The sequence below is a fragment of the Dermacentor silvarum genome, chromosome 8, assembly GCF_013339745.2.
Source record: "Dermacentor silvarum isolate Dsil-2018 chromosome 8, BIME_Dsil_1.4, whole genome shotgun sequence".
In the NCBI taxonomy this organism is placed as follows: Eukaryota; Metazoa; Arthropoda; class Arachnida; order Ixodida; family Ixodidae; genus Dermacentor; species Dermacentor silvarum.
The window spans coordinates 95,689,126-95,716,899 of NC_051161.1; the positions used below are offsets into that span (position 1 = coordinate 95,689,126).

The following is a 27,774-nucleotide window of genomic DNA, read 5'->3' on the forward strand; positions in this document are numbered from 1 at the left end:
ATAGTTTCGAAACTGGCTAGATGTCTTGCAAGATGACTTTCTAATTTCCATTTGGTGGCGCCTTAGACGGTGTTCACGACGGCTATAGGACGTTTAGGACATCCGACAAGGTTGCGTCAAGGCGGCTACAAGACGTCCTTAAAGAAGACGTCTACATGTTATGAGGTAATTGCAAGAAGTCTTCCTAATATTCTCAAGACGTCTGATAGACGGCTAATAGGCTAATGTGTGGTCAGTGGGTAAAATGGTGATTGTGTTGTGTAGAGGCCACTTCAAGTCTCAGCTGGTGTAGAAGGATTCATTAAATGTTACATAGTATCCTCAATAGAAGCTCGGGATTCAGTGAATGATGGCGGTGGTGGCCGTGATTTGGCTGAGACAGGCAAGTGGCCTTCGTGATGCCCATGATGTCGGTTAGCGTGACGTTGGCTTCGGTCTTTGTAAATGGGACTGAAATGGAATCTGAATTGCGAAGAGCCAACTTTGCTTCAGCGTTGGTACGCTCATTTTCGTCAACACCCCATTGTCCCGAAACCCACTGAAATATTTTGCATGGCAGACTAATAAAGGTATACCACTTCGTGAGCAAGTAAGCAATGAGTCAATAATGTCTAATCCTGATTTACCATCCCAAAATACAGTCCATCTTTGCAGTAATGCTATTACGGCGTTGCAAGTGATGTTGTAAAAAAAGGTTTTGAGGCTGTTCCAGAGAGATGTATCTTGCGGTCGAGTTTTAGGTTTCGACGAATGGACAATGCAGCTACAACAAAAGCAGCCGTGGAAGCCACTGAGACGCTGGTCAATCTGTGTAAACATGTACTGCCGAGGCGTATGCTTCACAGATGTGTGATAGTGCTAGTTGTTTCAGAGCACATGATTGCTTTCTTGATGTATTGCTGACGTCAGGAATTGAAAGGCGCACTGGTGATCTGAAGAGTAAATCTGTTCACTTCAATTCAGTTCAATTTTATTTCCTTAAGGACGCATAAAGTGCGGGTGGAGTTGATAACATAACAGAAACACAAGTATTTAGAAAAGCTGAACACGAAAGCTACATTTCGCAAGCGCATGAAAACAGAAAAAATATGCATGATAGAACATATAATTTTTTAGCCAATGAAGACACGTTTTTGAAGAACGATGTCGGGCAAGCCATTTCAGGGATGTGGCGGGAAATGGCGTTCCAAACTGATACTGATCGGGGAAAATATACTAAGAAAAAGTATCATGGGAGCGTGACCGTACGACTTGTAGCGGGTGCTCTGTTCGTAGCGATATGCGTGCGAGTGGTGGGATACATGGCTCGTGATTTAGAGAACTGTAAAAAAACTGCCTGGCAAGGGAACAAGAATTCAGGATCGCCAATCAGCCTCTAGTCTGTAAAGGAGTCCATTTATCTATGTCAATTAATCGCAGGGGACCCTGATAATGAGAATTAAATTTACAGAAGAATTAAATTGGGTAGGAGTGCATACGGCAGGCATTACCAAACCCTGACAGGGAGCTTACCACTGTCGTTGAAAAGAAAAGTGTACAAACATTGCATTCTACCTGTGCTAACATATGGCGCAGAAATCTGAGCTTAAGAAAGAAGCTCGAGAACAAGTTAAGGACCGCACAAAGAGCGGTCAACCGACGAACCGCACGAACCGAGGCATAGTCGAGGGATGAACGGCGCTGTCCGTTGAGTTTCATCGTGGCAACGGGTCAGGAAGGTCGCATCTCCAGTTATGTTCTGGCGACGGGAGACTTGGGGGTCTGGTTGAGTCCGCGACGCTGACCGTCCAAGGTGTGGCCGTCGACCTCGGCAAGTTCGGGCGAGGCTCCTGGACGGGCTGCAGCTTCTCACGGCAGGACCAGGCACCCCAGAGAGGATCCCCCTTCTGTGGCAGACCGGCACGTTCTAATCTCCTCGGGATGACACGTCGGCACTCCTGAAGAAGTTGCGACGCATCCCGACGCTAGGCCTAGGCAGGTGGGCCTAAGCAACGCCGAGCGCCATCGCTGACGAGCTGACGAGCTCATCACCGACGAACCGACGAGCTCACCGCCGAAAAAGAGACAACGCGAGTCGTCAGGCACCTACGGCAGCAACAACACCCGAATGAACACGACTTGGACCCGACGTGAGGAACGTCAAGTCGGCGGCCCGTAAGAGTACACGTTTTTGATATCGACGCAGCTAGGCCGGGGCCAGGGTGGTCAGACTTTTAAGAACAAAGGCTAGGACAGACCTAGAGACTTTAAGGCTGAGCTAGGCTCCGAAACTGAAATTGAATATTTTCTGGTAGTTTTGCGTGTAGTCAGGGCTTGATATTTTCTATTAAGTAAGCATTTTTGTGAAGTTATGTGTTTAGTTTGGCGTGCCCTTAGTTTTGAGTTTCAGTTTCAGTGTTGTGTGTCGCGTGCTTCTACCACTCCTGTATATATTAAATCTTCGTTTGCCGTGCCGCCAGTCATCTCTCTCCTCCATCGAGAGTAGCGCATGCTCACAGCTCTCCGCACTCCCAAGTAAAGGTGACAAATATTGGTGAGCCTGCCAGGATTGATACGGCCCAGTCACCGATACTCGGGAGTTGTAAAGATGGAATGGGAACGTTTGGCGGCGGTAGCGAAGGATTTAAATATGTCAAAGGAGGAGACGATGGCGTGTTTTGAATACACGCAGCAAGAAAAAGAAAAAGAACACGAACGAGAGCGCGAGAAGCACGAACGAGCACGCGCGGAGCAGGAACAACAGCGCAAAAGTGAAAAAGAAATTTTAGAGTTGAAGATTAGACTGGCGGAGATGAACGCCAGGTCTTCACCCGAATGAACACGACTTCGACCCGACGTGAGGAACGTCAAGTAGGCGGCCCGTAAGAGTACACGCCTGGAGAACTCCACGAATGCATGGAATCGTGGCAGAAGTGCTGGGATCGGTGCATACATGCTGAAGGGAACTACATTGAATGAGACAGTGCTGATTAGTCGCTATGGTAAACACATTTTTTTACGACTGAATTCCCGGAAATTTTGGATGGCACCTCGTAAATATAGTGCCCGCGAATACACGCAGCATTGCCGCGTGAGGAGCCCCTCTAGGCACTTTGCGTGTATTCGCGGGTTTCTTTCACGTTCAGAAAAACACTTTTAACGCGACATCGTTAAGGACTCCGTGTCGCAGAAAAACCGGTGTCGGCGTCGACATCGGCGCCCGGGGCGTTGCCCGGCCTAGAAAATCATCCCGCACCACGCGGACCATGCAGGCCCTCCGGGTGGCGCAGAGGCGCTGGTGCACTAATAAAACTTGTCAAAGTAAAATGCGTCCCAAAAATCGTAAAGCACGATTGTAACCACAACTTACAGACGTGATAGCGTCCGATTGTAATTGGAATATACGAATATACCTCATCTGCTGAGACAACAACGCAAGTCGTCCTCTCTTATCCGCTTGACCCGGCAACCTTCACCAGAAGCCATGACGGCGACGTCAAAGAATGGTTGGCTTAGTATGAACGCCTTAACAGGTGGGATGCCACACTCGCGCTGGCATAATTATCTTACGCGGGAACTCAAACACGAGCCCATTTTCTAGCATTTCTGTCAATCATACAGCGTCATGCCGCGGTTTCCTCCTTGAAAAATGCCATCCAGATGGCGCTCGCCTCCTCGGTCGCGTAGGGAGCCTACATGCAACAGCGATTGCATGTAGGCTCCCTACGGCAGCCGCATGTGGAGGAAAAATTCGAAAAAAAAATAAAGCTGCAGTTGTCGGGAAGCCTGATAAGCAGCCAGGGCTCTTTGAACTTCTATCGCGTTCCACTCTTAAAGGTGAAGCTTAAGCGTCCTCTATATCTTATGTCGCACGTATTGTGAAACCGAAAGCTGTATCGGGAGTTTTTAATGTTGCTCTACAATTTTCTCATTGACACTTTGATAATTAGGACAGTACTTCTCGAATGAGATAATTATTACAATTACGTAATTCAATCTTAGTAAAGGAAAAATTTCTGGCGGCTACTTCACTGGAATGGGAACAATATGCACTAGGTTCTCGACAAATGCAATTGCTCTTTTTTTAAATATTTATGCATAATAGTTCGGACACAATATATATGTATATAGACAAAGAGAAAGTGTAGTGCTATAACATAAATAAGAGCGATACCCCTGATTGATGCCAGATTCCCATCATCTCCCTCTTCTCCTTACAACGTCTTTTCATCTCGGCACAAGCTTAATCTTAACAATATACCCATCATGGAAACTATTCAAGCCAGCTACATATAATCTCTCACATCTATATTTATTTATTCTTTTATTAAAAAAAACCCTAAGGGCCCTCTTACGAGGGTATTACATAGGGGGACTACGAGGGTATTACATAAGGGGCTCTTTTTGTATTTGAAAACACTTTCTTCCTCTTATTTCACGCCATTTAAAGGTAATCAGTGCACACTAAATATTACAACAATAGACTGCTATGAAGATGCGGTAGCGTTTATGAGTAACATATAAAGTGTTTCAACGTATTCGCACAAGCAAATGGAAAACACTAGAAAAAATTTATACCATGCATGTGCATGGTAGGCTTCGAACGAATGGAAGAAATGGACCATGATTCGCGTTGAGTACCACTACACCTTCAGTATTAACATTCTGATATGGACTGTACGAATACATATAAAAATTCCGAAGGGATGATCTTACATAATGAAGCTGTTCTAGTGTGCCATGATGTATGGTCCGACCATCTCCTCCTGGCGTGGTGCTAACAGTACCAACTAAAGAGACGCATAGAGCTGCAACAATTCGCATATCCATGATGATTTACGAAACTAGCGAGCAAATGCTGCCGCGTAGACGCCGTACGCTTGACGGCAATACGCGCACTATATATTTCTGAAAGCAGGTGATATGTCACACATACTTATTCAGTGTTTCAATCTCTACATGCGTCATTACCTGAACTTGTCAAAGACGTAATGAATCGGAAACTTCGGAATACTGTGCCCTTTACACCAGTCAAAGTGAATTTTTTGACGTTCGCTTCGGCGAAGCAACGTTCACATGCAAAAGAGCAAGCATTGGTGTTAGAAAGGTGATTTGAACATGAATACACTTTTATGATAAACCCTTTTGATTTTGTTATCAGATAGATGTCATTTGAATCGTTAACACAACGCTTTTACGCTCAGCAAATACACATATACCAGCGTAGGCGCGAAACGTTCCACGAAAAGGCCATCGCGGCCAAAGCCGATTTTCGTCCTCTGAAAAAAGTCATTCCCCGTCGCAAGCCAATCTTGAGATAACACTTACAAAAATAGAGAAGGAGCCTCGCGGAAGCTGCTGCCACTTGTAATGATTCGTTCAGCCACTTCGCAAAATGGTGCAGTCCCGCTAGTCCACCTCCTTGTTGACAGGTCTTTTTCCTGGTATTTTCTGAATATATATCTTCATTTGCTTAAGAAATACTGTACGGAACAAGTGTATTGTGCACGTGTACGATGTGTGCTTTAGGATAACTCAAGGTTGAGACGTGTACAACCTCGGTATTGCGGCAACTGCGGTCTGCGGGGCGTCAAGAGGAGTCACACAAAAGTTTACAGGTCAAGTCTGTTCAAGGACTAGGTACGGCTCGATGAACCGCGGCTGGAATTTTCCGCACAAACCAGGGGTGCGAACAGCAATCAGGAGCAGTGCTTCTTCACCAGGTCGAAAAGATACAACGCGATGGCATTCGTCCTAAAGAGTTTTGCGGTCTTGTTGTCTGGTGAAGAATGAATCGTCCAGGAAATAAAGTAGGGGAGCGTCCACATACGAGGTAAAATGGCAAGAAGCCATTTGTGCGCTGCATGGCCGTATTATAGGCGAAAGTGATGTATGGTAAAAGGGCATCCTAGTTTTGTGGTCATTTGAATATAAATGGTGATCACATTGGCAAGTGTTCGATAAACCGCTCGGTCAGGCCGTTAGTCTGGGGGTGACAGCGAGAAGCTGTCTTGTGAGTAGTGCCGGAGGCTCGAAGAACTCCGTTTAGCAGTTGTGAAAGCAACACCTTTCCACGGTCACTGAGCAGTGCACTAGGAGCACCATGGTGTAGTATAATAACTTCAAGAAGGAAGTGAGCAACTCCCGAAGCAGAGCCAGTAAGCACAGAAATTGTCTCAGCATAGCGCGTCAGATGTTCGACGGCAGTCACTATCCATCGATTCCCAACAGTATAGTGACCGGAAGGGGCCCGTAAAGGTCAATACCAACAACCTCGAATGGGGTGGTCGTCGTCTAACTGCAGTTGGTATACTGAGGCCAGGGAGGTAACACTAGCAGTGTCGGTCGAACTGGTGACGTGCGAAGCGATTGCAGAGGCGTCGAGCGGGGCCGTAGGAAGCGGGCAGCGAGAAAGAGCGTCGGCGTCTTGGTGTTTCTTGCCAGACTGGCAAATCATTTCGAAATCATACGCTTGGAAGCGTCCAGACAAGTTATTGAGTGTGTAAAGGCAGCATAAGGCGTGGTGGTCCGTAACGATTGTGAAATGACGGCCGTGGAGATAAGGGCGAAACTTCTGTATCGACCAAACAACAGCCAGGCACTCTTGCTCAGTGATCGTATAGTTTTTTTTCGGAAGCTGTGAGCACACGGCTCGCGTATGCAACGACTCTCTCTCGCGAAAAGTTGTCGCGTTGGAGAACAGCACCTATACTGCCTATACCACGGCCACTAGCGTCTGTGTGTAAGAGAGTCGGTGCGGCCTCATCAAAATGGCCGAGCACAATTGCATACATGAGGGCGTCCATCAAGCGTGCAAAGGCCAATTCGCATTCCTAGGACCACAGAAAGGGTACACCGGAAGCTAGTGGCTTGTGTAACGGAGCTGCGATACAGGAAAAGTTCTGTATAAAACGACGGAAATAGAGGCGACGACAAGGAAACTAAGCAAGTCTTTGGGCCTGCTGATCAGGTCGAGGAAAGCGAAGGACTGCAGCAATCTTGTGAGGGTCAGGGTGAATGTCGTCCCTGCTCACGAAATGACCCAGGATCTTAGTGGCTTTGCTGGTGAAGTGGCATTTCTTGGTGTTCAGCTGATGACCAGCGCGGGTGAGGCACGTCAGAACTTCATCCAAGCGTGGCAGGTGCTGAGGAAGTGTGGATGAGAAAATGACAATAGTGTCCAGGTAGCAAAGGCAGGTCTTCCGTTTCAGGCTACGCAGCACGGTGTCAATCATGCGCTCAAATTTCGCGGGCGCGCTGCAGAGCCCGAAAGGCATTACGTTTAACTCGTAAAGTCCGTCGGGGGTTGCGAACGTCATTTTTTTCTTTATATTCGTCGTGCATGGGGATTTGCCAATAGGCGGAACGCAGATTCACGCTTGAAAATTATTTCGCGCCTTGGAGGGATTCAAGGGCGTCGTCAATGCGCGGCATTGGGTATATATCTTTTCAAATTATCTTATCGAGCGCCCGGTAATCGACACAAAAGCGCACGGAACCATATTTTTATTGCAATAGCAATGATATGGACACTTCAACCGAATTTCTGCCGTCGGCGTCGCCGTCGTCGTCGCCGTCGCCGTGAGGTTCCTTATAAATAAAATCTTCGCCGCGCGCCGTATTCCCGAGCGGAAGCGTGCGGGGACGCGCGCTATCACGGAGAGCGAACGCACTCAATCTACCACGCGCAAGCAAGGAAGCGGGAAGCCAGCGCCGGAGGGAGCGGGGGGGGGGGGGCGCACTTCTACTTTGCCAACAACCGCGCTCGTCGCTCACCCGCACCGTCTCTTATCTCCACACGGCTCTGATCTTTATGCGCCGTGCATTCGCCGCTCAGTTTCCGTTGAAGCCATAGACCGCACGTACCTTCGCCGCTGCGGCGTATGCGCTTGCTGCCAGCGTTTTGACAGTCGTTGTCTGCAGTCATTCAGTGTGATCTATTCATGTTTGTTTGTGCGCGCTCACACCACGCTTGTTCATTCAGTTAGTAATAGTCGGGCCACATTTTCCAACGCACGCTCCACATGCAATGCTGCCCGGATCGGCAGTGCAGCGCTACAGGTTTGTCCCTTCGCACGCGCTGCCCACGGGAAGCGCTTCTCATCAACACCACCGTTTCACAGGTGCCTTCTCGTGGTCATCGAGTCTCTCTTCATGTCGATCTACTTACGCCGAAGCACACCTGCTTACTTAAGTAGCTCATGTTTACTACAATTCATATTGCTACCAAAGCCGCTCACCTTACTTCGTATGACATTGCTGCGTTGCTATCGCATTCATTGCTTCGCCCTTAGGGCGAAACTGTGACATTTTTTGTGGACGAAAACAACAGGAGACGACTAAGAACTAGCCGAGGGGCGAATTACCTTGCGTTCCTGCATGTCAGCGACGTTCTCTTCGATCATTTTCCGTTCTGCTAGATACACACAGTACGGCCGGCGCCGCACAATAAATGTGTCGTCTGTGAGAGGCATAGTCCCGGAATCGTGGAAGCAGGCGACGGTAATTCTCATTCCCAAACCCGGAAAATCACGTAGCCTGGATAACCTCCGCCCAATTTCACTCACCTCATGCTTAAGCAAAGTGGCAGAACACGCTATATACATAACATAATCCCCAGGCACATAGAGCATGAAGAGTTGTTCCCGTACAACAAGGTTGATTTTAGGCCTTCACGCTCCCCTTAGGATGTAATGCTTCTGCTCAAGACTCAGGTTATTGACCATAGAAGCAGGGACGTGAGAGGCATATTGGCCTTAGATTTGTCTAAGGCGTTTGATACAGTGGCTCACGACTTCATTCTCAAAGAAATCTCTGCGCTAAACCTAGGGGTAGATTCTTTACCTTTGTGGAAAGTAGGACAATCAAAATCGGAACCATATTACCTCGTACGTAGAGGAACCCCTCAGAGTGCGGTAGTTTCCCCCCTTCTATTCAACATTGCGATGCACGGGCTTTCTAAGAGATTATCAGCTTTACCGAATTTGGAACATGCGCTCTACACTGACCATATCACAATTTGGTGCCCGGGAGGTTCGGAGGCGGCTGCCAAACAGGCGCTCCAGGAAGCCCTAGAGGTTACTCAGTCCTTCATTGATGGAACGGGACTTAAACTCTCCCCGAATAAATCCGAACTTTTACTATACAGGCCATCGAGACCAGGGGCTGGAGGGCTACCGCCTCTAGACCAGATTCCTATTAATGTTTATGCGAGGAATGGTCAGAAGATCCCCAGGGTTGACTCGATCAGAATCCTAGGGCTGCTGCTTGACTCCAGGGGCTGTAATGCCAAGACCATTGCTCATCTCACGTCTAAAACTGAAAGCATTGTTAGACTGATCATGAGAGTGTCTAATAAGAAAGGAGGGATTGGTGAGGACAACCTGCTTAGAGCGCATCACGCATTCCTCATGAGCCACCTCAATTAGGTTGTTTCAGCCTTACATTGGACAAAAACGGAGAGGGACAAATTAGACACGCTGATGCGGAAAAGCATCAAGAAAGTGTTGGGCATCCCGATTACAGCAAACACTGAGAAACTCATGCAGCTGGGGGTGCAAAACACTACACTCGAGCTGACTGAGGTACAAAGGTCTGCGCAGGTTGTGAGACTTTCGGGCTCTCGGGCCGGCCGACGTCTTCTGGAGGCAGCGGGTCTTCGTCCTAGCTTCAGCCTGAGGGAGATTGTACACCTTGATGTTAACCCTCTACTGCATGAATTATGAAAAAGTTATTTTAAAAATTCTTTTGTCAGCTTTTATTTTTGATTGAAATAACAAACACCCATACAAGAAGTTTCAGAGTTATAACGACTGTATTAATAAAGATACAGCTTTGTGCCAAATATGGCGCACCATGAGCATGGCTGAGCGGTCTTGCTGCCATGGGCGAAAAACAAAGCTTCACGGACGGTGGTGTTTTAGCGCGATGTGTGGAATGAAATAAAAAGTTGTTTGCGGCGTTCAGGCACAGATGAATGTTGCACTTCCTGCATCTTACCGACGACTTCTTTGTGCAAGATGGCCGCCCCCCCCCCTTACATCTTTGTCTCTTCTCATCTAATTCTGGCCAGTGGCCGACTTGGACAGATCGGACGTCTTTAGATGTCGGAAGTGCCATTTATTCGACCTGATATGTGTGCGGTAAAGTCCAAGCAGTGAGTCCACCCGGTTGGCTCCGCCCATGTGTCTGTTGCCGAGCTTTGCTCCGCTGGAGGAATCAATATCTCGAAACTCTTTGGCGGAGGTGAACCAGCGCTTAGTCTTTTGAACTGGATCTCATCAGCTGAGTCGGAGAGATCCGAATCCTCACTGCCTGATGGAATATCACAGGCCGTGGTCTTCTCGCGAGCTTTGCGAAGGCCGTAGAACATGAACGAGTTCATGGCGCTGCAGTACTACACCTTCCCCACAGAATACCTACATGCCTTCCCGCTCAAATTCCTACTATCTGTAACGTGGTAAATACTAGATTGCAGTGCTGAGCCGCAGTTGCGGGGGAAATCGAATAAACTAAATAAATATGGGCTTCAGTTGGTCGGACCTTACATAATTTTTTCATGTACTCATGATAGCAATGCAAGCAAAAAATGGCCTGTTGCTGTTGCTTGCAGCTCAGACTTTCATGTGGCTTCCCTAAATCTGTTTTTCATCACCTAAAACTGTGCTGCCCAATCTCGGAGGCTACGCATTGTTTATATTTGTTTAGCGTGGCACTGAACAGATGGCAGCACGTTACCATTTTTTTGTCTTTCAAGTTCATACTGTGCCAAATGCGGCACACACTGATTTTGGGTTCTCTGCTGTAGTTGCAGAAGAAATTGAGAAAACTTATAGCGGACTTGAATTGATAAGACCATAACATATGCCAAAATATGTTTGTTTATGTTTCTACGGTGAAAATGCTCAGAGAAAAAACAACAACAATTGCTCGTCTTTGCCCCCTCCGAGTTTCACGTCGTTTCCCAAAATCTACTTCACATCTGTTTTGCGTATCGCTCAAGAGACGGCAGCACTTGCCCATACTAATTGCGCATAACTATGAGAATTACTCTGACGGTATCACATTCTCAACTGGACATTTTACACACACGAAAACAAAATGGTAACCGGTATGTGCCAAACATTGGACGCCATGCAATAGAGGGTTAAGGTCAAAGGTACCTACGTGGTTGATCCATTTCCTAGAAATGTACATCCGCAGCACAATAAGGGAAGGCGAGTAGCGCCAGCTAAAGCGTTTTTAAAGAACACTTCAGGCATTGAATCCTTTGTAGATGCCGCCCGGTATGGTTGTGCGGACAAATTCACAGTCTCTGCTGTTAACGACAGTGGTGAACTTCTCTCCGCGGCTTCGGTAAGGACTAACATGGTCGATGTGGCTGAGCAGGTTGCCATCGCAATCGCATTGCTTGACCCCAAACGACCGGCTATTTACACGGACTCTCGCGTGACGGTCAGGGCCTTCGCCTCAGGCCTCGTGGCAAAAGTAGCGGCAGCGTTTCTAAAAAAGAAATCAGATACAGACTCTGTCCATCACATTACTTGGTTCCCAGGTTACATGGGAGACGACGTGTTGCCGGGTCGCCTGAACCCCAATGAGATTGCTCACCGCCGTGCGCGAGAACTCATGTGCTGCGACGGGGGTGGGACCTCTGCGAGTTCGGAGACTGTTGGCCATAGTGACCCTCTACTTACGTTCCATTAAATTACGGCACATTACAAAGGGGAGCGGCAACGTTTTCCACCTCCCCATCCTAAATTGAGCAGAGCACAGTCCCGTACGCTCCGGATGCTTCAGGCGAGTTCGTACCCATCGAGAGGCTTCCTGAGTAGACTACACACAGAGATAGATCCTCATTGTCCGGATTGTGGGGAAGAATTCTGTACATTAGCCCACATGCTCTGGCAGTGCCCTGTGTTACACGACTTCAACAACAGCGAGGACTGGGAGAAGGCCATCACGAGCACTAAACAGGAAGACCAGTACAAGGCTGTCCAGTGGGCCCGTGAGAGAGCAGAGAGGCATGGCCTCGCGGCTCCAACATGGGATTAGCCAACAGCAAGCCAGGGGCCTCTCAGGGGCTCCAATGGCTGGATCCTCAGGACCTTAATAAAGTTCTTTGTCTGTCTGTCTGTCTGTCTGTCAGAAAGTGATGCTCTGCAAAGGTTGTTTGGCCCAAGGTCGATGAATAGAGGTCGAAGTAATTAGAGTGTTTTTCAACAAATCAGCAGCTGTTGTGTCTGCGCATATGTCAAGACAGTACTGATGACTGCTGTAAGGGCAGCGGCCGAAGAAGAGTCACCAGGAGGATGGGCCTCATAAGAGACTGGTGTAAGTTGCAAGACGCATACAGGCTCCAGATCGGCGACGCATGCAACGGTTGTGTCTTGTGGAAGTAGGAATTATTCTGATGTTTCATTCGTGGCAGCGACCAGTGGACATCCATGATGAAATCAACTCCTGATGTAAATGCTATGCCTTTACTAAGGCAACGGGAAGAAGGATGTCACCATGGTTGATATCGTTGGATAGGAAGGTAACAACTTAGTTTCGTCCTGGGGGTAGCTCCGTATCTCCAGGAGCGGCCAGGTGAACTGGCTTGTGGGTTTATTCGCCAAGCAAGTGTTCGGTGTCATTAAGGTGTACCACACGCTGTCCTCAACAAATAGTGGCAGACGCAGAAGATAGAAAATCTAATCCCAAAATAAGCTGGTGAGAGCAGGGGTATAGCACAGCAAACTGTATGTGATGGAGAATGTCATCAATAACTACACGCGCAGAACATATAGCAGAAGGTCTACTAGTATTCGCTTCGGCTGCAACCAGCGTGAGACCATCGTAAGGCGTCATAAGTTTCTTTACACGGCAACACAAATGAGTATTCGTAACATAACGAGCCGCATCATTGCCCAAGAAAGCATCCACGCGCACCCCTTCGACATACATGGAAATAATATTGGATGGGCGCGCTGGAATAATCTCAGTCTTGCTGGTGAATGCAGTTCTTCCTTGGGAAACTGCATCCCTTAGTTTTCCGAGCGAACGGTAGAGGTAAGTGAGGCAGCCCGAAGTGGTGACGATGAGCGGTGGAAAGGCGATGGTGAACGGCATCTGGCTGATGCCGTTCAGCACCTCGTCCTTCAGGTGATGCGGGTGGAGATGAAGAGCGCTGCGGAGGTGAAGAGTAACGCCGCCCTTGGTAAGAGGCCCCACTATAAATACCGTGCTCACACATATCGTAGCCCCGACGCTCGTCTTGCTGGCGCTTGTGGCAAAAACGTGGCCGCGTAAGCCTTGCAGCATATGTGGCCGCGATAGCCGCATTAATAGCACGTAGGACGAGACGGAGAGAGTGGATAGTACAAGGTGTTCGGTGTACCGTGTGAGAGCAAGGTCAGATGGGCCGATGAAGGCTCTGGCGGCGTTGACGGGGAGTTAACCGTGGGCGCAATAGCAACCGACGCATACGTTGGTAGTGGCATCGGAGAGGTGATGTTGCCGAGAGGCTTGGCAGCAACTTGCGCGTATGTCGGTAGTGCGTGAGGGACAGGGGCTTGTACTGGCTCAGCACATCTCAAGGACACCAGTAATTCCATAATAACTTCAAGGCATTGCAATTTTTCGCGTATGAGTGTGCGTATCAGTGTGCGTAGATCTTGGTCCACCGTTGATTGAGTTTCGTCAATGTCGAGCTGTAGGCGGACAGACTCGAGCTCATCGAGGCACTGACAAGTGGTGACGATGTCAGTGACGGCAGCCGGATTCTTGGTGGCGAGGGCATTGAAGACGAGACTCCCAATGCTTTTGAGAATGTGGTGTACCCTATCCGACTCAGACATTGAAGAATTCACACGTCGGCAGAGTGCAAGTACGTCCTCAATGTACGAGGTGTACGACTCACCCAGGTGTTGCTTGCGAGCGTCGAGGCTTCTCTTGGCGAGAGCGGGCTGAACGGTCGGTGTGCCAAATACTTCGAGAAGCTGGTGTTTGAAGCGAGTCCGGTCGGTCAAATAAATATCGTCGTTAAAGAACCACGTCTTCGCCACACCAGTAAGATAGAAGAAGACATGGCGGAGTTTGGGAAGATAATCCCACCGATCGGCGGAACTGACTCGCTGACAATCGTCCAGACCAGCGAAGAGATGGGGGGGAACGCTGGTGGCTGTTGAAGATAAATTAAGGCATGACTTGCGATGTCGGAATGGGGGCAGAAGGGGTGTCAGACTGCGCGTCCTGCGTGGCTGAGAGTGGGCGCAAGCGGCGACCTGAACGAAGCTCCAGGGTGCAGGCCGGACGGGCAGAGCACGTATGATGGAACATCACCTCCACCACGTATGACGTCGCTGTTGGGACGACGTTTATTAGTTTCGGGAACTCGTCAGGTGACCCATCGCAGCACGTCCGCGTCCGCGATGCTGATGACCCCGGATACAGGCGAAGCAGAAAAAAGGCAAAGCTGTGAGGCTGACAAGAATCATATACAGAATATACAAACACCCACAATATATATATATATATATATATATATATATATATATATATATATATATATTGAATAGTAGTGGCCGAAAGACCAAGCGCTGGGGAACACCTGAAGTAACAGTAGCTGTGGACGAGCGAGCCTTTTTAAACGAAATGATCTGATATCTCTAATCTAAATAGCTAGTAATCCAGTCAAGTAGTTTGTTATATTTAAGAATCGATCGTAGTTTAACGAGAAGTTTTTTTGTGACAGACTGTATGAAATATTTTAGCATAACCTATAAAGATGGCACGTATCTGTCAGCGAGTGTTTAGTGCCAACGCAAAGTCATGACTGAGTTCGATGAGCTGCGTGACAGTTGAGTCGCCATCACGGAATGTATGTTGCCACTGAGAGACACAACACTTTTTTCTAGTGAAGCTTATTATAAGGTACATATTTCGGTGGTGTCCGTATACGCAAAAACTATAATCATCATTATTGGCTCTAGCGTCGCCGTCTTCTTCCGCAGCTGGCTCGTTGGCTCGAGCTCGTGCCACTGCTCCCGTGTTTGTCGCCGTCATGTGCTTCCACAGCTGGCTGCGTTGCCGCTAATCATTCCAGCGAAGAATTTCACTTCTCTTCTGTCGTCGTAAAGGGGAAGCCGTGTTTACGGGGTATGAGCCACTGCTTAAGGGCGTATGAGCCATTCATTGTCTCACGTAACAGAGGTATTTAATTTTGAAACGATTGAATTTCGAAGAATCACGAACGGCAATGGCGGGAGAGTGCTGCTAACCATGCCGCCGCGCATACTAGAGACATCGAATGCAAGTAACCACGGCGGACTGCGGACGTACCGTCAGGGACGTCGTTCTCTCCGTCGCAGCCGTCGCATCATGGTTAGTTTAGGTGCACCCAGGACAAGCTTCGCCTACCCGTTTTCCGGAAGGAAAAAAGTTGGTTAGTTTTTTGTTGTTGTTGTTGTTGTTGTTGTTGTTGTTGTTGTTGTTGTTTTATGTGGCGCTATTTTTTTTTCTAGAGACCAGGAAGCATATAATGTTCTAGGTGGTGGTTTTTGTCCCATTGAAGGCACTCTCCTAGATAATAGTCACAGGAAGATGTTATTAGACCTCGTGCTCTCTGTTGTTCCCAACTAGGCTTTTAGACGTCATTATAATAGCGAAGGTGAGCTCTGTTCTTTCGCATGCATTAGTTAACATTTTGTTTCGATAAATTCCGCTGACCGAAGGCGCATTTTAATAGCGTCTGTTCAAACGACATTCCGTTCTTCGCATGTTCGAGTGACATTTAGCCGCTACATAGAACAGTAAAATTATACGTCTGAGTATTTATTTATTACTTTGAGGACCTTTCAGTAACACTCAAAGTTAGCATGAGCGCCTCGATTGTTTTTCGTTCTTTCGATTTACTGAATAATATTTCTGCAATACCTACTAAAAGAAATTCACGAAACTGACTGCATCTACATATAGATATCTTATATGACGCAATACTTAGCTGGCGCAATCACATGAAATATTTTAGGCCTAAGGCAGACCCCGCTGGTGCTTCAAATTGCAGACAGGGTCACCGCCACTCTTCGATGCACAGGGACACTCTCATTATGATGGATGGCGTGTAAGTTCTGTACGCACTAGAATTTAGGTGTTCCTAGTTTGGAGCGATGTGGCTTAAAATGTTATCTGTGAGGGAGTTTTTTTTTTTGTTTCCCTTAATAATGTTGTATGAAAAAGCACAACGACCCGCTTTGCTTGATAGATCTGCATGGTCAAACAAATAAAATTTCAAGAGTGGCTATTTGAACGAGAAACACCGATCGGCAAGACTAGAGAAGCCTCGTTTTGCCATTAACAAGCTACTCATCGAACGAAAATACAATACGAGTCATTTCGCAATATTACAGAAAAATGCGAGCGACTGTAAAATGTTTGCGATGGTCTTCCGCAGATCGTGCATATGTGTCGAATTATTGTTTTTTCGCATCACATGCACACAAGCAAAATGGCGCCTTGTCATGATCGCGCCATGGGAAAATACAGTAGGGCAAACTATTGGAAACAAAAAGAAACCTTTAGAGCCGCAAAAATACCATGCAGTAGAAAGCACTTACGTCAGAGTGACTCGATTCTCATTCAGTGCATGTCATCTGCCTCCTCGACTATGATGCATAGTAACATTAAATACATGAACACGCACACACAACTATTAAACTTGAGTTAAACAACAATCGTTCACTTGTGCTAATCACTTCTTATCGTTACGCTTTCTAAACATTTCCCTATAAAAGTTAAAGCGCTGACTATATGATAGTTACAGTGCTGGAAATCAGTTTAAGAATACTGGATGAAGCTAACGGAAATCATATTTTATTTTAAATTATAGGAAACCAATCAACGAGCAATATACAGTGTTTTAAGTTATGACCGTTGTCACTTTATGCGTGATAGGCGCTGAACAATGAGTCGTGATTTGAACGGCATCAGCATTCTCATGTTTGAACGGATAATTTGTTTAGATAAATGGGGTCATGAGGTTCGAGAGCCCTTATCTGCATAGTTCACGCGCCGGTAGGCTGAAGCGACAGGTTCCCCGGCTTTCATGATTCTGCATTCTTTTATCGCGTATCTTTCCTGAAACGTCAGAGGTGCTGATATTTTGCTTGTTTTTTTATTGTAACTAGTTTCAACTCAGGAGTAGACGATGTAGCAGAATGTGGCAGGGGTGCCACCACTTGTACCGCCCTCTGTTAGTGATATTACTCCGCTATATAATCGATTTTGCACGGCCGCCGCCAACGACGCGTTATGGAATCACACGTCGACGGTCAGATATGTTTGCGCGATGTAGACTGGTGGCGACACCTAATTGAAGTATTGTAAACAACTATTCGGAAAGTGTCTATCTAACGTTCCTTTGTACTTCCTTGCTCCTTCGCAAGAACTCATCCGGTTCATCGCTTAGCTCAGTTAGAGGACGAGACAAGCAGCTGTTTAAAAGAGTTACCTAATTTCGCATGTATACGACTTGATGTTCAGCCTGCAAACAAATGTAGCAACGCTTCAGATTTCCCAGTAACTGTCGTCAATAAAATTACCGATGAAGATATGAAAGCGCAAACAATTTTCTTTTTCATCAGTCATTCGCGGTTAGAACGCATCTCATTTATTGAATAAGTACAAACCCGTCGCTTTTAAAATGCTACGACAAGGAAGAAACAAGAAGCTTTGTTTAACTCACACGATCCATCGCAATTGGATCATTTCTTGAGAGAATGAGGTGGGTAGCTATTTAAACGAGTAAGCTGTTTCGTTTGTACGCGACCCGATTTTCGGTCTGCAAAAAATGAGGGAACCTTTCAGAATTCATGGTAACTATCGTCGATAAAAACACGGATAGAACTATAAGAGCACAAAGACACCATGTTTTATCAGCCATTCACGATGAGAACGTATCTCAGTGATCGATGTTGGCGAGAGGTCCATAAGTAAGAGATTCCAGAGTAATCCCTGGTGCCCGCGTGTCTTCCAGAAAATACTATATAATACGCGTCGTTCATACAATCAGATTACATAAGCGTCGGTGACAATAGACAACGGATAGAAGCATCAATAACGTTCGAGAAAATTCCGATACATACAGGAGCGTCCTGTGCCGAGCGATAACGTTTAACATTTCTTAGCTGGTTAAAAGCGTTCACTGGTGAAAGATAAACAAGTACATGTGCCAATACCCTCCCCTTAAGAAGCATCGTCCCGATGCTACAAACACGAAAGCGAAAACAAAACCACGCGTAATAAGGAAAAACAACAACAAAGCAACGAAGTCCCTATATTCGTCAGCGGGCGTAGAAAGGCTTAAGAGGCACCGCGTGGATGACTTCAGGTCGTGCGCCGTGCCGCTGTGATTGCGAAGTGCTGTCTGGCACGACCTCAAAGTCCAGTGCGTCAATACTTCGGATGATCTTATTGGGTCCGAAATAGCGTCGTAACAGTTTCTCGTTAAGTCCTCGTCGGAAAATCGGAATCCAGGCCCAAACACGGTTGCCGGACTGGTACTCGACGTAGTGTCGTCGAAGATTGTAGTGTGGGCTGTCGGTCCTCTGCTGGTTCTTGATGCGCAGGCGTGCGAGCTGTCGAACTTTTTCGGCGTTCTGCAAGTAGGTGGCAACGTCGAGATTCTCTTCGTCGGTGACGTCCGGTAGCATGGCGTCAAGCGTCGTGGCCGGGTTCCTTCCGTAGACCAGGTTGAACGGCGCCACGTGCGTCGTCTCTTGCACGGCCGTGTTGTATGCGAAGGTCACGTACGGAAGAATGGCATCCCACGTCTTGTGTTTGACGTCGACGTTTTTTTATTATTATTTTTTTATTTATCAATACTGTAAGCCTGAAAGGCTCATACAGGAGTGGACATACAAACAGTACAGGCATAGCGTTTTGTCATACTGTGGTTTGCAGCAAGCTCAAAACAGAAAGGCAATGGTTACAATCGCGGTGCCATGTAAGCAAGAAATAAATACAAGGAAACAAAAACAAACTATACAGTGCTTACGCCTTCAAAGGTGTAAGAAGCAGTTAATACAGAAAAAATTGCACATAGGGTGTGCCGTGTAGTCTACAAACAGTATCAAGTGTAATGTGTATTAACATACCATCCAATGGACAAACGTGCGCAAGAACCGAGTGCAGAAAAGTACCGGCGCGTGTGCAAGATGTTGGGGGCAATGCGTCATTGATAAATTTTTCAGGAACGCTCAGCCAAGGCGACCACAATGCGTTAATCATTCCGATAATGACTCGAGGTGCAATTCGAGTGCCGACATGAACGAGTGCACAGATTGTGAGCAAATAATGTCACTTGGGAGGGAATTCCACAGATCTATTGTTGAAGGAAAAAAAGAGTATTTTAGTGTGCTACAACGCGAAAAGAATGGTCTAATACATTTATCATGGTTAGTTCGACTAGAGTGACGTCCGGGGGGCACCAAGTAGTCGGATTTTGTTATGTTTATCAGGTCATGGTAAAGAAGATAAAGGAACTTCAAACAGGCCAACCTCCTCCGACCAGCAAGTGTTGGTATGCCTGCTTGTGTGCGAAGCGCAGTTACGCTGTCATACCTTGAATACCTTGCGTATATGAAGCGGAGCGCCCTGCTTTGAATCTTTTCTAATGCTAAGTTTAAATATTTTTGATGCGGGTTCCATACTATGCTGCCGTATTCTAATATCGGTCTAACCAGGGTTTTATAAGCAGTTAATTTCACCGAGGTGGGGGCTGTCGCTAGCTTTCTTCGTAAAAAAGTGGTCGCAGTTTCACCCGAAAGGCGAAGCATCAATTGCGATAGCAAACTTGTAGAGAGCTATACGGAGTATGAGTGAGTGAGTAAACTTTTATTGTTCGTAAGGGGTGACACCGGAGCTCCGGTACCGCTCGTAGGCGTCCATACGGAGTAATGATATTAGCTTTATCAACTGTATAAACTTGGACATGCAGCAGCATCGGCAACACGCCGAACTGTTGTCGACGCCATCGGCGTTTTGCCCGCGTTAGCTCAAAATGCGTGCGGCGTTGGTGACTGTTGCTGGAGCCTCTGATATAAATAGGCACTTGGTGCCGCAGCTAAACGTCGCCTCCCTTCCCTCCCCCTCCCCCACGGCCTCTCGCGCGTCCGAAGAAGGCGCGTTTGCTCTACATATATGGTGATTGTAAAGGAGAAAAGAGACGCCTACTTCTGCAGCCCTTAAGCGAGCACGGCGCAGAACGCGCGTTTGTTCTCCGCCGTGCGTTCACTCCCCGTGAAAGACGCGCCCCTCGCGCCCTTTCACTCGCACATACAGCGTTCGGCGCGCGGCGACGATTTCATCTCCAAATGACGTCATACGGAACCTCACGGCGACGGCGACGGCGACGGCGACGCCGACGGCAGAAATCTGCTTTTGAGTGTCCATATAATTGCTATCGCAATAAAATCCGAGTTGTTTGAACGCGCGTGCGCAAACGTTATTGATATGTACGTCCCATTTCAACGATCTTGTTATTGTGACACCTAGATATTTGACTGAGTCTTCTCGTTCCAACGAAGTATTAATTAATTTATATGTGAAATTTAAGGGCTCTTTTTTACGTGTTACAGTCATACACATAGTTTTCTGTGTGTTAATTTCCATGCCCCATTTTTTGCACCAGGTAACGATGTTTTGTAGAGAGTTGTTAAGCTTTGTCTGTTCATCGACTGTTTTAACAGGTGTGTATATCACGCAGTCGTCCGCAAAAAGCCTTATTGTAACCCCTGGTTCCATACATGTATACAAGTCATTAATATATACAAGAAACAGAGTTGGCCCCAGAACCGATCCCTGTGGTACACCAGAAATAACATCAAGATAATCTGATTCAGCATTATTTACGGAAACAAACTGGGACCGATTCGAGAGGTAGGCTTCAATCCATGCAACAATCTTGGTATTAATACCAATTGATTTGAGTTTGAAGATTAGTAAAGTGTGTAGAACGCGGTCGAAAGCCTTCGAAAAATCGACAAAAATTGCGTCAGTTTGCAGTCTTGAATCGATTATTACAGCAAAGTCATGTATAATTTCTAAAAGTTGCGTAACAGTTGAAAGCCCTTGCCTGAAGCCGTGTTGTCTGAAGTATAATAGATTATTTTCTTCTAGATAAGTTACGATAGCCTTATTTATTATATGTTCCATTAGTTTACAACATGTGCTGGTTAGAGATATTGGCCTGTATGTGTCTAGAAGCTGCTTGTTTCCACCTTTGTGAATTGGCACGACCTTTGCGCACAACCAGTCCGCGGGAAGCACTGCCGTTTCAAGTGATGCATTGAAAATTTTATGCAGGAAAGGGGACAACTGACCCGCGTATCGCTTGAGGAAGGTGCATGATAAATTATCAGGGCCAGGGGATTTTTTCACGTCTATTTGTAGCAGCAAATTCAAAATGCCGGACTCTGTTATCAGGATATCAGGCATTGCCGATTCGTACTCGGACAAGGGCATATTAGAGACGTGGGCACGGGAGAAGACCGACTGAAAGTATGTATTGAATGAGTTAGCGATAGTCCGCGCATCATCAACCACTACACCGGCAATGTCCAATTTGATTGGAGCACTTTCCGGTTTTGAAAGATACCGCCAGAATTTATGCGGCTGATTTGTCATGAACTCAAGTAAAGTATTAGAAAAAAATTATCTCTCGCGCTTCTTAACATTTCTTTCAGTTCTCGTGAAAGCTGACTAACCATAGTGGAATTATGTTTTTTCTTGCGCATCCTTTGCACCCTTCTTTTTAGATGTATGATAGTTCTTGTAATCCACGGCGTTCTCCGCTTTATTTTTCTGAACTTGGTAGGAATAAAATTATTTTCACAGTGTACAATCCCACCTTTTAATTTTAACCATAGGTCGTTGGCGTCCAACGTATTATCGTAAAAATCATCTTCCATAATTCCTAAAAAATCAATTATGCTTTCATCATTTGCCCTTGTGTAATCCTTAACCAAAATTCTGGTGTCAGTACTAGGGTGCCTTGCACCCGTGCCAAGATCGTCAACCGTCAATAAAATCATTTTATGGTCGGATATACCCGGTTCTATGCTAACTTCAGCGGTTAAAGATGTGGACACAAAGACAAGGTCTAGCACTGAACACACTTGCTCTTGAACGCGTGTTGGTTCATGCACAAGTTGAGCTAACGAGAAACTCTGCATAATATCAAAAAGAAGGTCACAACTTTTGACTTCTTTATTGCCAACTAACAAGTTATCCCAATCAATGCCTCCCAAGTTAAAGTCTCCAGCTAGAATTAATTTGGTTCTTTGGTTGATGTGGTTGTATAAGAAGTCGTATAGTTCTACAAGGTAACTGTCCGGAGCACCTGGTCGTCTGTAGACACCGCCTATTAGTAAAGTAACATCGTTGACCTTTATTGTACACCATGCGCTTTCGTGATCAGCGATACCGGTTTCTCGGTGAAAAAAACAAGTGCCGCTTAACAGCAATGGCAACGCCTCCACCCCGACCGTGCCGATCTGTGCGTATAAATGTATAGGAGGGAGGAACCACCTCAGAATCATGAATATCTGAGTTCAACCATGTCTCTGTAATTATGATTACATCTGGGCCGTACAACAGCAGTAGTTCCTCAAATTTTTCAAGTTTATTGACAATGCTTCTCGCATTAAAGCACAGTAACGTCAGACCTGCAGTACTTTGTATTTGTCATTCATTGGAAGTGCTAGCATTCACTGTCACGTGGGGTTTCGAGCCGTGTAATGGCTCCATTTTGTTCTGATCGTTATTCCAGACGTACAGGTTTTCATTAATCCTTAATTTGTCAAAGTGTAGACTGACTTTATCGCCGTTATCCCGACTACCTGCCGCGGCTTTCCATAGCTTCTTGCGTATTTCACGAATGTCAGCGGAAAAATCTTCAGAAATTGAAATGTTCTTTCCTTTCAGTTTGAAACAATTTCGAAGAACTGTCATTTTTTCTGCAAAGTCATAAAAACGTATTATGACTGGCCGATCACGACCTGGCTTTTTTAAGCCAATTCGGTGCACACGTTCTACAGTTCTGACCTGAACGTCTAGAATATTATGCAGTATATCTTTAGTTACAAGCGATTCCAAGGCTGCAGGATTTTCTTTATCGTGCTCTTTGATGCCATATATGACGAGGTTATTGCGTCGGCTCCTACTTTCATGGTCATCAATTTTTCTACTCATCTGAGCAACTTCACTGCGCATAGCGTGCACAGTTGCTTCACACTTGTCCACTTTCTCGTGATATTGCTTGAGTGACGAAAGGGTCGCTTCAATTTGTGAAAGCCTCTGCTGCACATTTGACAGACCAGTTTCTAAGGTCGAGTGCGAAGTCCGGATTTCAGTTACAGCCCGCAATATTTCATCTAGTTTATCGGGGCCCGGATTTTGCTCTACGTCACCACTCAGTTGCAATAGCATGAGAATGACGCGGAATGATTCCAAACTACAAAGCAGTGCGCACTGTGGGCTCGGCAGCACTACCAGACAGACATCATTGCTCTTAACGCAGGCACAAAAACACCATTTGTTACCAACCTGTACGAAGAACAGTACGAAGTAAGTCATAGTGCTCCGGGTGGTGCCACCAAGCCCACTGAGTCGCGCGTGGCTGCTCGGCTTCCTTTTAAGCTGGTCCACCGATGTTCCAGGGGTCGCTGGTGAGCCAAATGAACGATCCAGGTGTGACTCAGCCGGTACGAAATCCATGTGACGTGAGCATATCGGTATCAATGCTGGCGATAAACCCAATGCAGCAGAAATGGGTTGTGGGATCGACGCCGTTGACGCCATCGCCTTTGCCGGAACAGAGAAGGAACCAGCGCTGCATCCACGTAACCACAGCTGGATCTGTACGAAGAACAGTACGAAGTAAGTCATAGTGCTCCGGGTGGTGCCACCAAGCCCACTGAGTCGCGCGTGGCTGCTCGGCTTCCTTTTAAGCTGGTCCACCGATGTTCCAGGGGTCGCTGGTGAGCCAAATGAACGATCCAGATGTGACTCAGCCGGTACGAAATCCATGTGACGTGAGCATATCGGTATCAATGCTGGCGATAAACCCAATGCAGCAGAAATGGGTTGTGGGATCGACGCCGTTGACGCCATCGCCTTTGCCGGAACAGAGAAGGAACCAGCGCTGCATCCACGTAACCACAGCTGGATCTGTACGAAGAACAGTACGAAGTAAGTCATAGTGCTCCGGGTGGTGCCACCAAGCCCACTCTGGTGCCACCAAGCCCACTCTTATTGCCAGCATGTCGGCGATGGTCTTATTTAGGCGCTCAGTGAGGCCATTCGTCTGCGGGTGGTAGGCACTGGTCCGGCGATTGCTTGTCTGGCTGTATCGCAGGATGGCTTGAGTTTGATTTGTCGTAAAGGCCATAACTCTGTCGGTGATGAGGACTTCTGGGGCAGCGTGACGCAGCGGGATGTTCTAAACGAAGAATCTGGCTACCTCGGCGGCACTGCCTTTCTGCAAGGCTTTTGTTTCGTCGTAGTGATGAGGTAGTCCGTAGCTACGAAGATATATTTATTCCCGGACGCCGACGTCAGCATCTGCTGGAACGGTTGGCGAGGTGGTTAGACCAGTTGTAGAAGTCCGGCTGCCCTTGTCGGCGGTTTTTTGCCTCGCTGACAGTTTCGGCATGTCTTTACGTACAGAGCGACGTCGGCAGAGAGGCGAGGCTAGTAGTATTTTTTTAGTATGCTCGCGAGCATGCCGGAAAAACCGAGGTGTCCAGCCTCATGGAGAGCTTGCAGAACCTCCGAACGCAATGCTGAGGGTACCACAAGGAGGAAGTTGGCTCGGAGTGGCAAGTTCTTCTTTAGGAGAGTGTCGTTTTGCAAGAAAAACGACGTGAATCATCGCCTGAACACCTTCCGCACAATGACGGTCTTGCCTTACAGGTAGTCTACAAGGCTCCTTAGTTCCGGGTCGGCTCGCTGCTGTTCGGCGAATTCGTCGGCACTGATGGGTCCCAACATAGCGTCGTCAACCTGGTCGTCCTGTGGCAGCGATTCGACGGGGGTGCGAGAGAAGCAGTCGGCGTCAGAGTGTTTTCGCCCGGACTTGTAAACGATGGTGATGTCGAAAGCTTGAAGCCTCTGACTCCATCGTGCGTGGCGACCAGGAGGATCCTTCAAGTTAACTAGCCAACACAAAGCGTGGCTGTCACTCACAGCTTTGAAGGGCCTGCCATTGAGGTAGGGGCAATGATGACCAGCCACTCCATTTTTGGTGTGGAATAATTTGCTTCCGCCTTCGACAGCGACCGGCTTGCGTAACATAAAACCCTTTCTAGTCCATCAATCCTCTGCGCAAGGATGGCACCGAGCCCTACGCTGCTTGCGTCGGTGTGGACTTCGGCATTAACGTTTTCGTCGACATGCGAGTTTATTGGCAGCGAACTCAGGCGTCGCTTCAATACTTCGACATGTGGCGTCTCCCACCTGAACTCGACGTCGACCTTCGGGAGGTACGTCAGTAGCTCGGCGATCCGTGGAAAGTCCTTGACGAAACGCCTGTAATAGGCGCACTGTACAAGAAATCTACGTACTGCCTTCTTGTCGGTGGGCGGAGGAAAGTCAGTGATGGCTGCAGTTTTCTGAGGGTCAGAGCACACTCCAGACTAAATGATGACGTGGCCCAAAAACAAGAGCTCCTCGTATGCGAAGCGGCACTTTTCAGGCTTCAACGTGAGCCAGGAGGACTTGACTGCTTGAAGAACTGTTTCAAGGCGCCGGAGGTGTTCTTCGAAGCTTGTGGAAAACACAACGACGTCGTAGCAGTAGACGAGGCAAGTCTGGGACTTCAAGCCTGCCAGTATTATGCATGACGGTTTGGAAAGTCGCTCGTGCAGAGCAAAGACCAAACGGCATAACCTTGAACTCGAACTGTCCATCTGGTGTTATAAAGGCAGTCTTCTCCCGGTCCCTCTCGCCGACTTCGATTTGCCAGTAGCCGGTTTTGAGGTGCATCGACGAAAAATACTTTGCATTGTAGAGTCAATCCAAGGCGTCTTCTATTCGCGGGAGAGGGTAAACGTGCTTCTTCGTCAATTGTTGATGCAACAATTATCGACGCATAAACGTAGGGTTTCAGCCTTCTTTTTCACTAATACCACGGGGGATGCCCACGGACTCTTGGAGAGCTGGATGATGTCGTCGCGTAGCATTTCGTCGACTTGTTGCCTTATTGCCTCGCTTTGGCGCGCCGAGACTCGGTACGAGCTCTGAAGGAGTGGGCGGACATATTCGTCGGTTATGATGCGGGGCTTGGCGACAGGGGTTTGTCGAAGTTTTGACGACTATGAGAAGCCGTCCCTGTATTGCAGGAGCAGGGCCTGTAGTTGTTCTTTCTTCTGCCTGGGAAGGTTCTGATTGACGTGGAAAGCTGGTTCAGGTACTACAGTCGTCGTTGCAGTTTCTATAGAGTCCGTGAAGGCGAAAGCACTGCTGGCTTGTACTATTTCATCGATGTAGGCGACCGTGATGCCTTTGTTAATATGCTTCGATTCATGGCTGAAGTTTGTGAGCATCACTCATGCTTTCCCTTCACGTAGCTCGGCTATGTCTCTAGCGACACAAATGTCACGGTCGAGCAGTAAGTGTTGATCGCCCTCGACGACGCCCTCTATGTCTGCAGGCTCTTCGGTTTACGCTAGAGCGAGGCGGAATGGCGACTTGTTCTTTAAGCACATTCAATGCATTGTAACTGTTGTTTGTATCCGGCGGTTTCGTTGTAAACGGCGGCTTCGGCTGTAGTTAGTACACAGCTATACCGCGTAAAGCGAGAGATATATCTTTATTTTCTCACTTTTGTATTTCACTACATCGTGTAATAAACTGAGGGGATTTGTAGCGTTGGTGTGTTTGCGTACTTAAATTTTTAAATCATTTCAAGGCGTATGCTACGACGAAAGAGAAAAGCGTACGCAGCCCGAAGTCATGCTAACTAAAACCAGTGACGTGGAGAGCAGGCTATTGAGTCACCATGAGCAAGGTCCTTCATGCCGCCATATAAAAATATAAAAATAAATCTCAGGAAGACCACCGAGTTAATGCGCGATCTTTGTTGCCGAGGTCAGATGAAGAGTAGTTAAAATCATTAATACCATTTAATTCCTGTGGAGGGAGCAAATTAATCAGATATAGTTACGCGTACAGTATAAAGTAGGCAGGCTTGGCACCGCTATGTCATAGCTAGTCGTAGGAAATCATGTTGTTATCGGTGAACGGCAGATCTCGCCGAATATTGCTTCCCTACTGAAAACCGGTCGAATGAGTACGACGCAGTGATAATGGAGGCGCTTTTAATTATATCTTTGCAAGATACGTTTCAGCTGAAATGTGGTCTCGTCTGAAATGAGGGCTATGTCTCGCTGCAAGGTACGCTTTCAAACATGATTACCACCAAAAAATAGAAATGCAATAGCGGCTCGAGCAAACATTTTTTGAAATCATTCTTTCGGATCACGATCAGGAAACTTGAGACCCGCGAATAACGCTTTATAAGATTTTTTTGTATTCATGTTTTCGTATTGCGAAAAAAAAAATATTTATTGTTTGGGTTCAAGCAAGGTTGTAGCATGTTTTATTCTAAATTTTATTGACTAAGTTTGTGTTTTTCTAATGCTTGGCGCTTCAAAACTCAGAAATCGTTTCCTCATGTGTAATTCAAGAACATGTGCATCGTTGTGTACTATCGATGAAGAAAGTTATGGACCAAGGAATGTGACAAAAAGGTGA

General features: G+C 47.1%; 1 protein-coding gene across 2 annotated transcripts in view; it reads right to left on the reverse strand.

Moving 5' to 3' along the window:
• Window positions 1-27,774, reverse strand: part of LOC125947822 (uncharacterized) — a 100,280-nt gene that overhangs the window by 71,553 nt on the left and 953 nt on the right. Inside the window, exon 1 of one of the 2 annotated variants that reach the window (XM_049673251.1) lies at window positions 4,696-4,878. The exons of the other annotated variant lie outside the window; for it this stretch is intronic. Within the exon in view, the coding sequence (XP_049529208.1) occupies window positions 4,696-4,809 (114 nt within the window). The 5' untranslated portion in view covers window positions 4,810-4,878. Of the gene's footprint in view, window positions 1-4,695; window positions 4,879-27,774 lie in introns of those variants that run through there. 2 annotated transcript variants of the gene reach the window in all.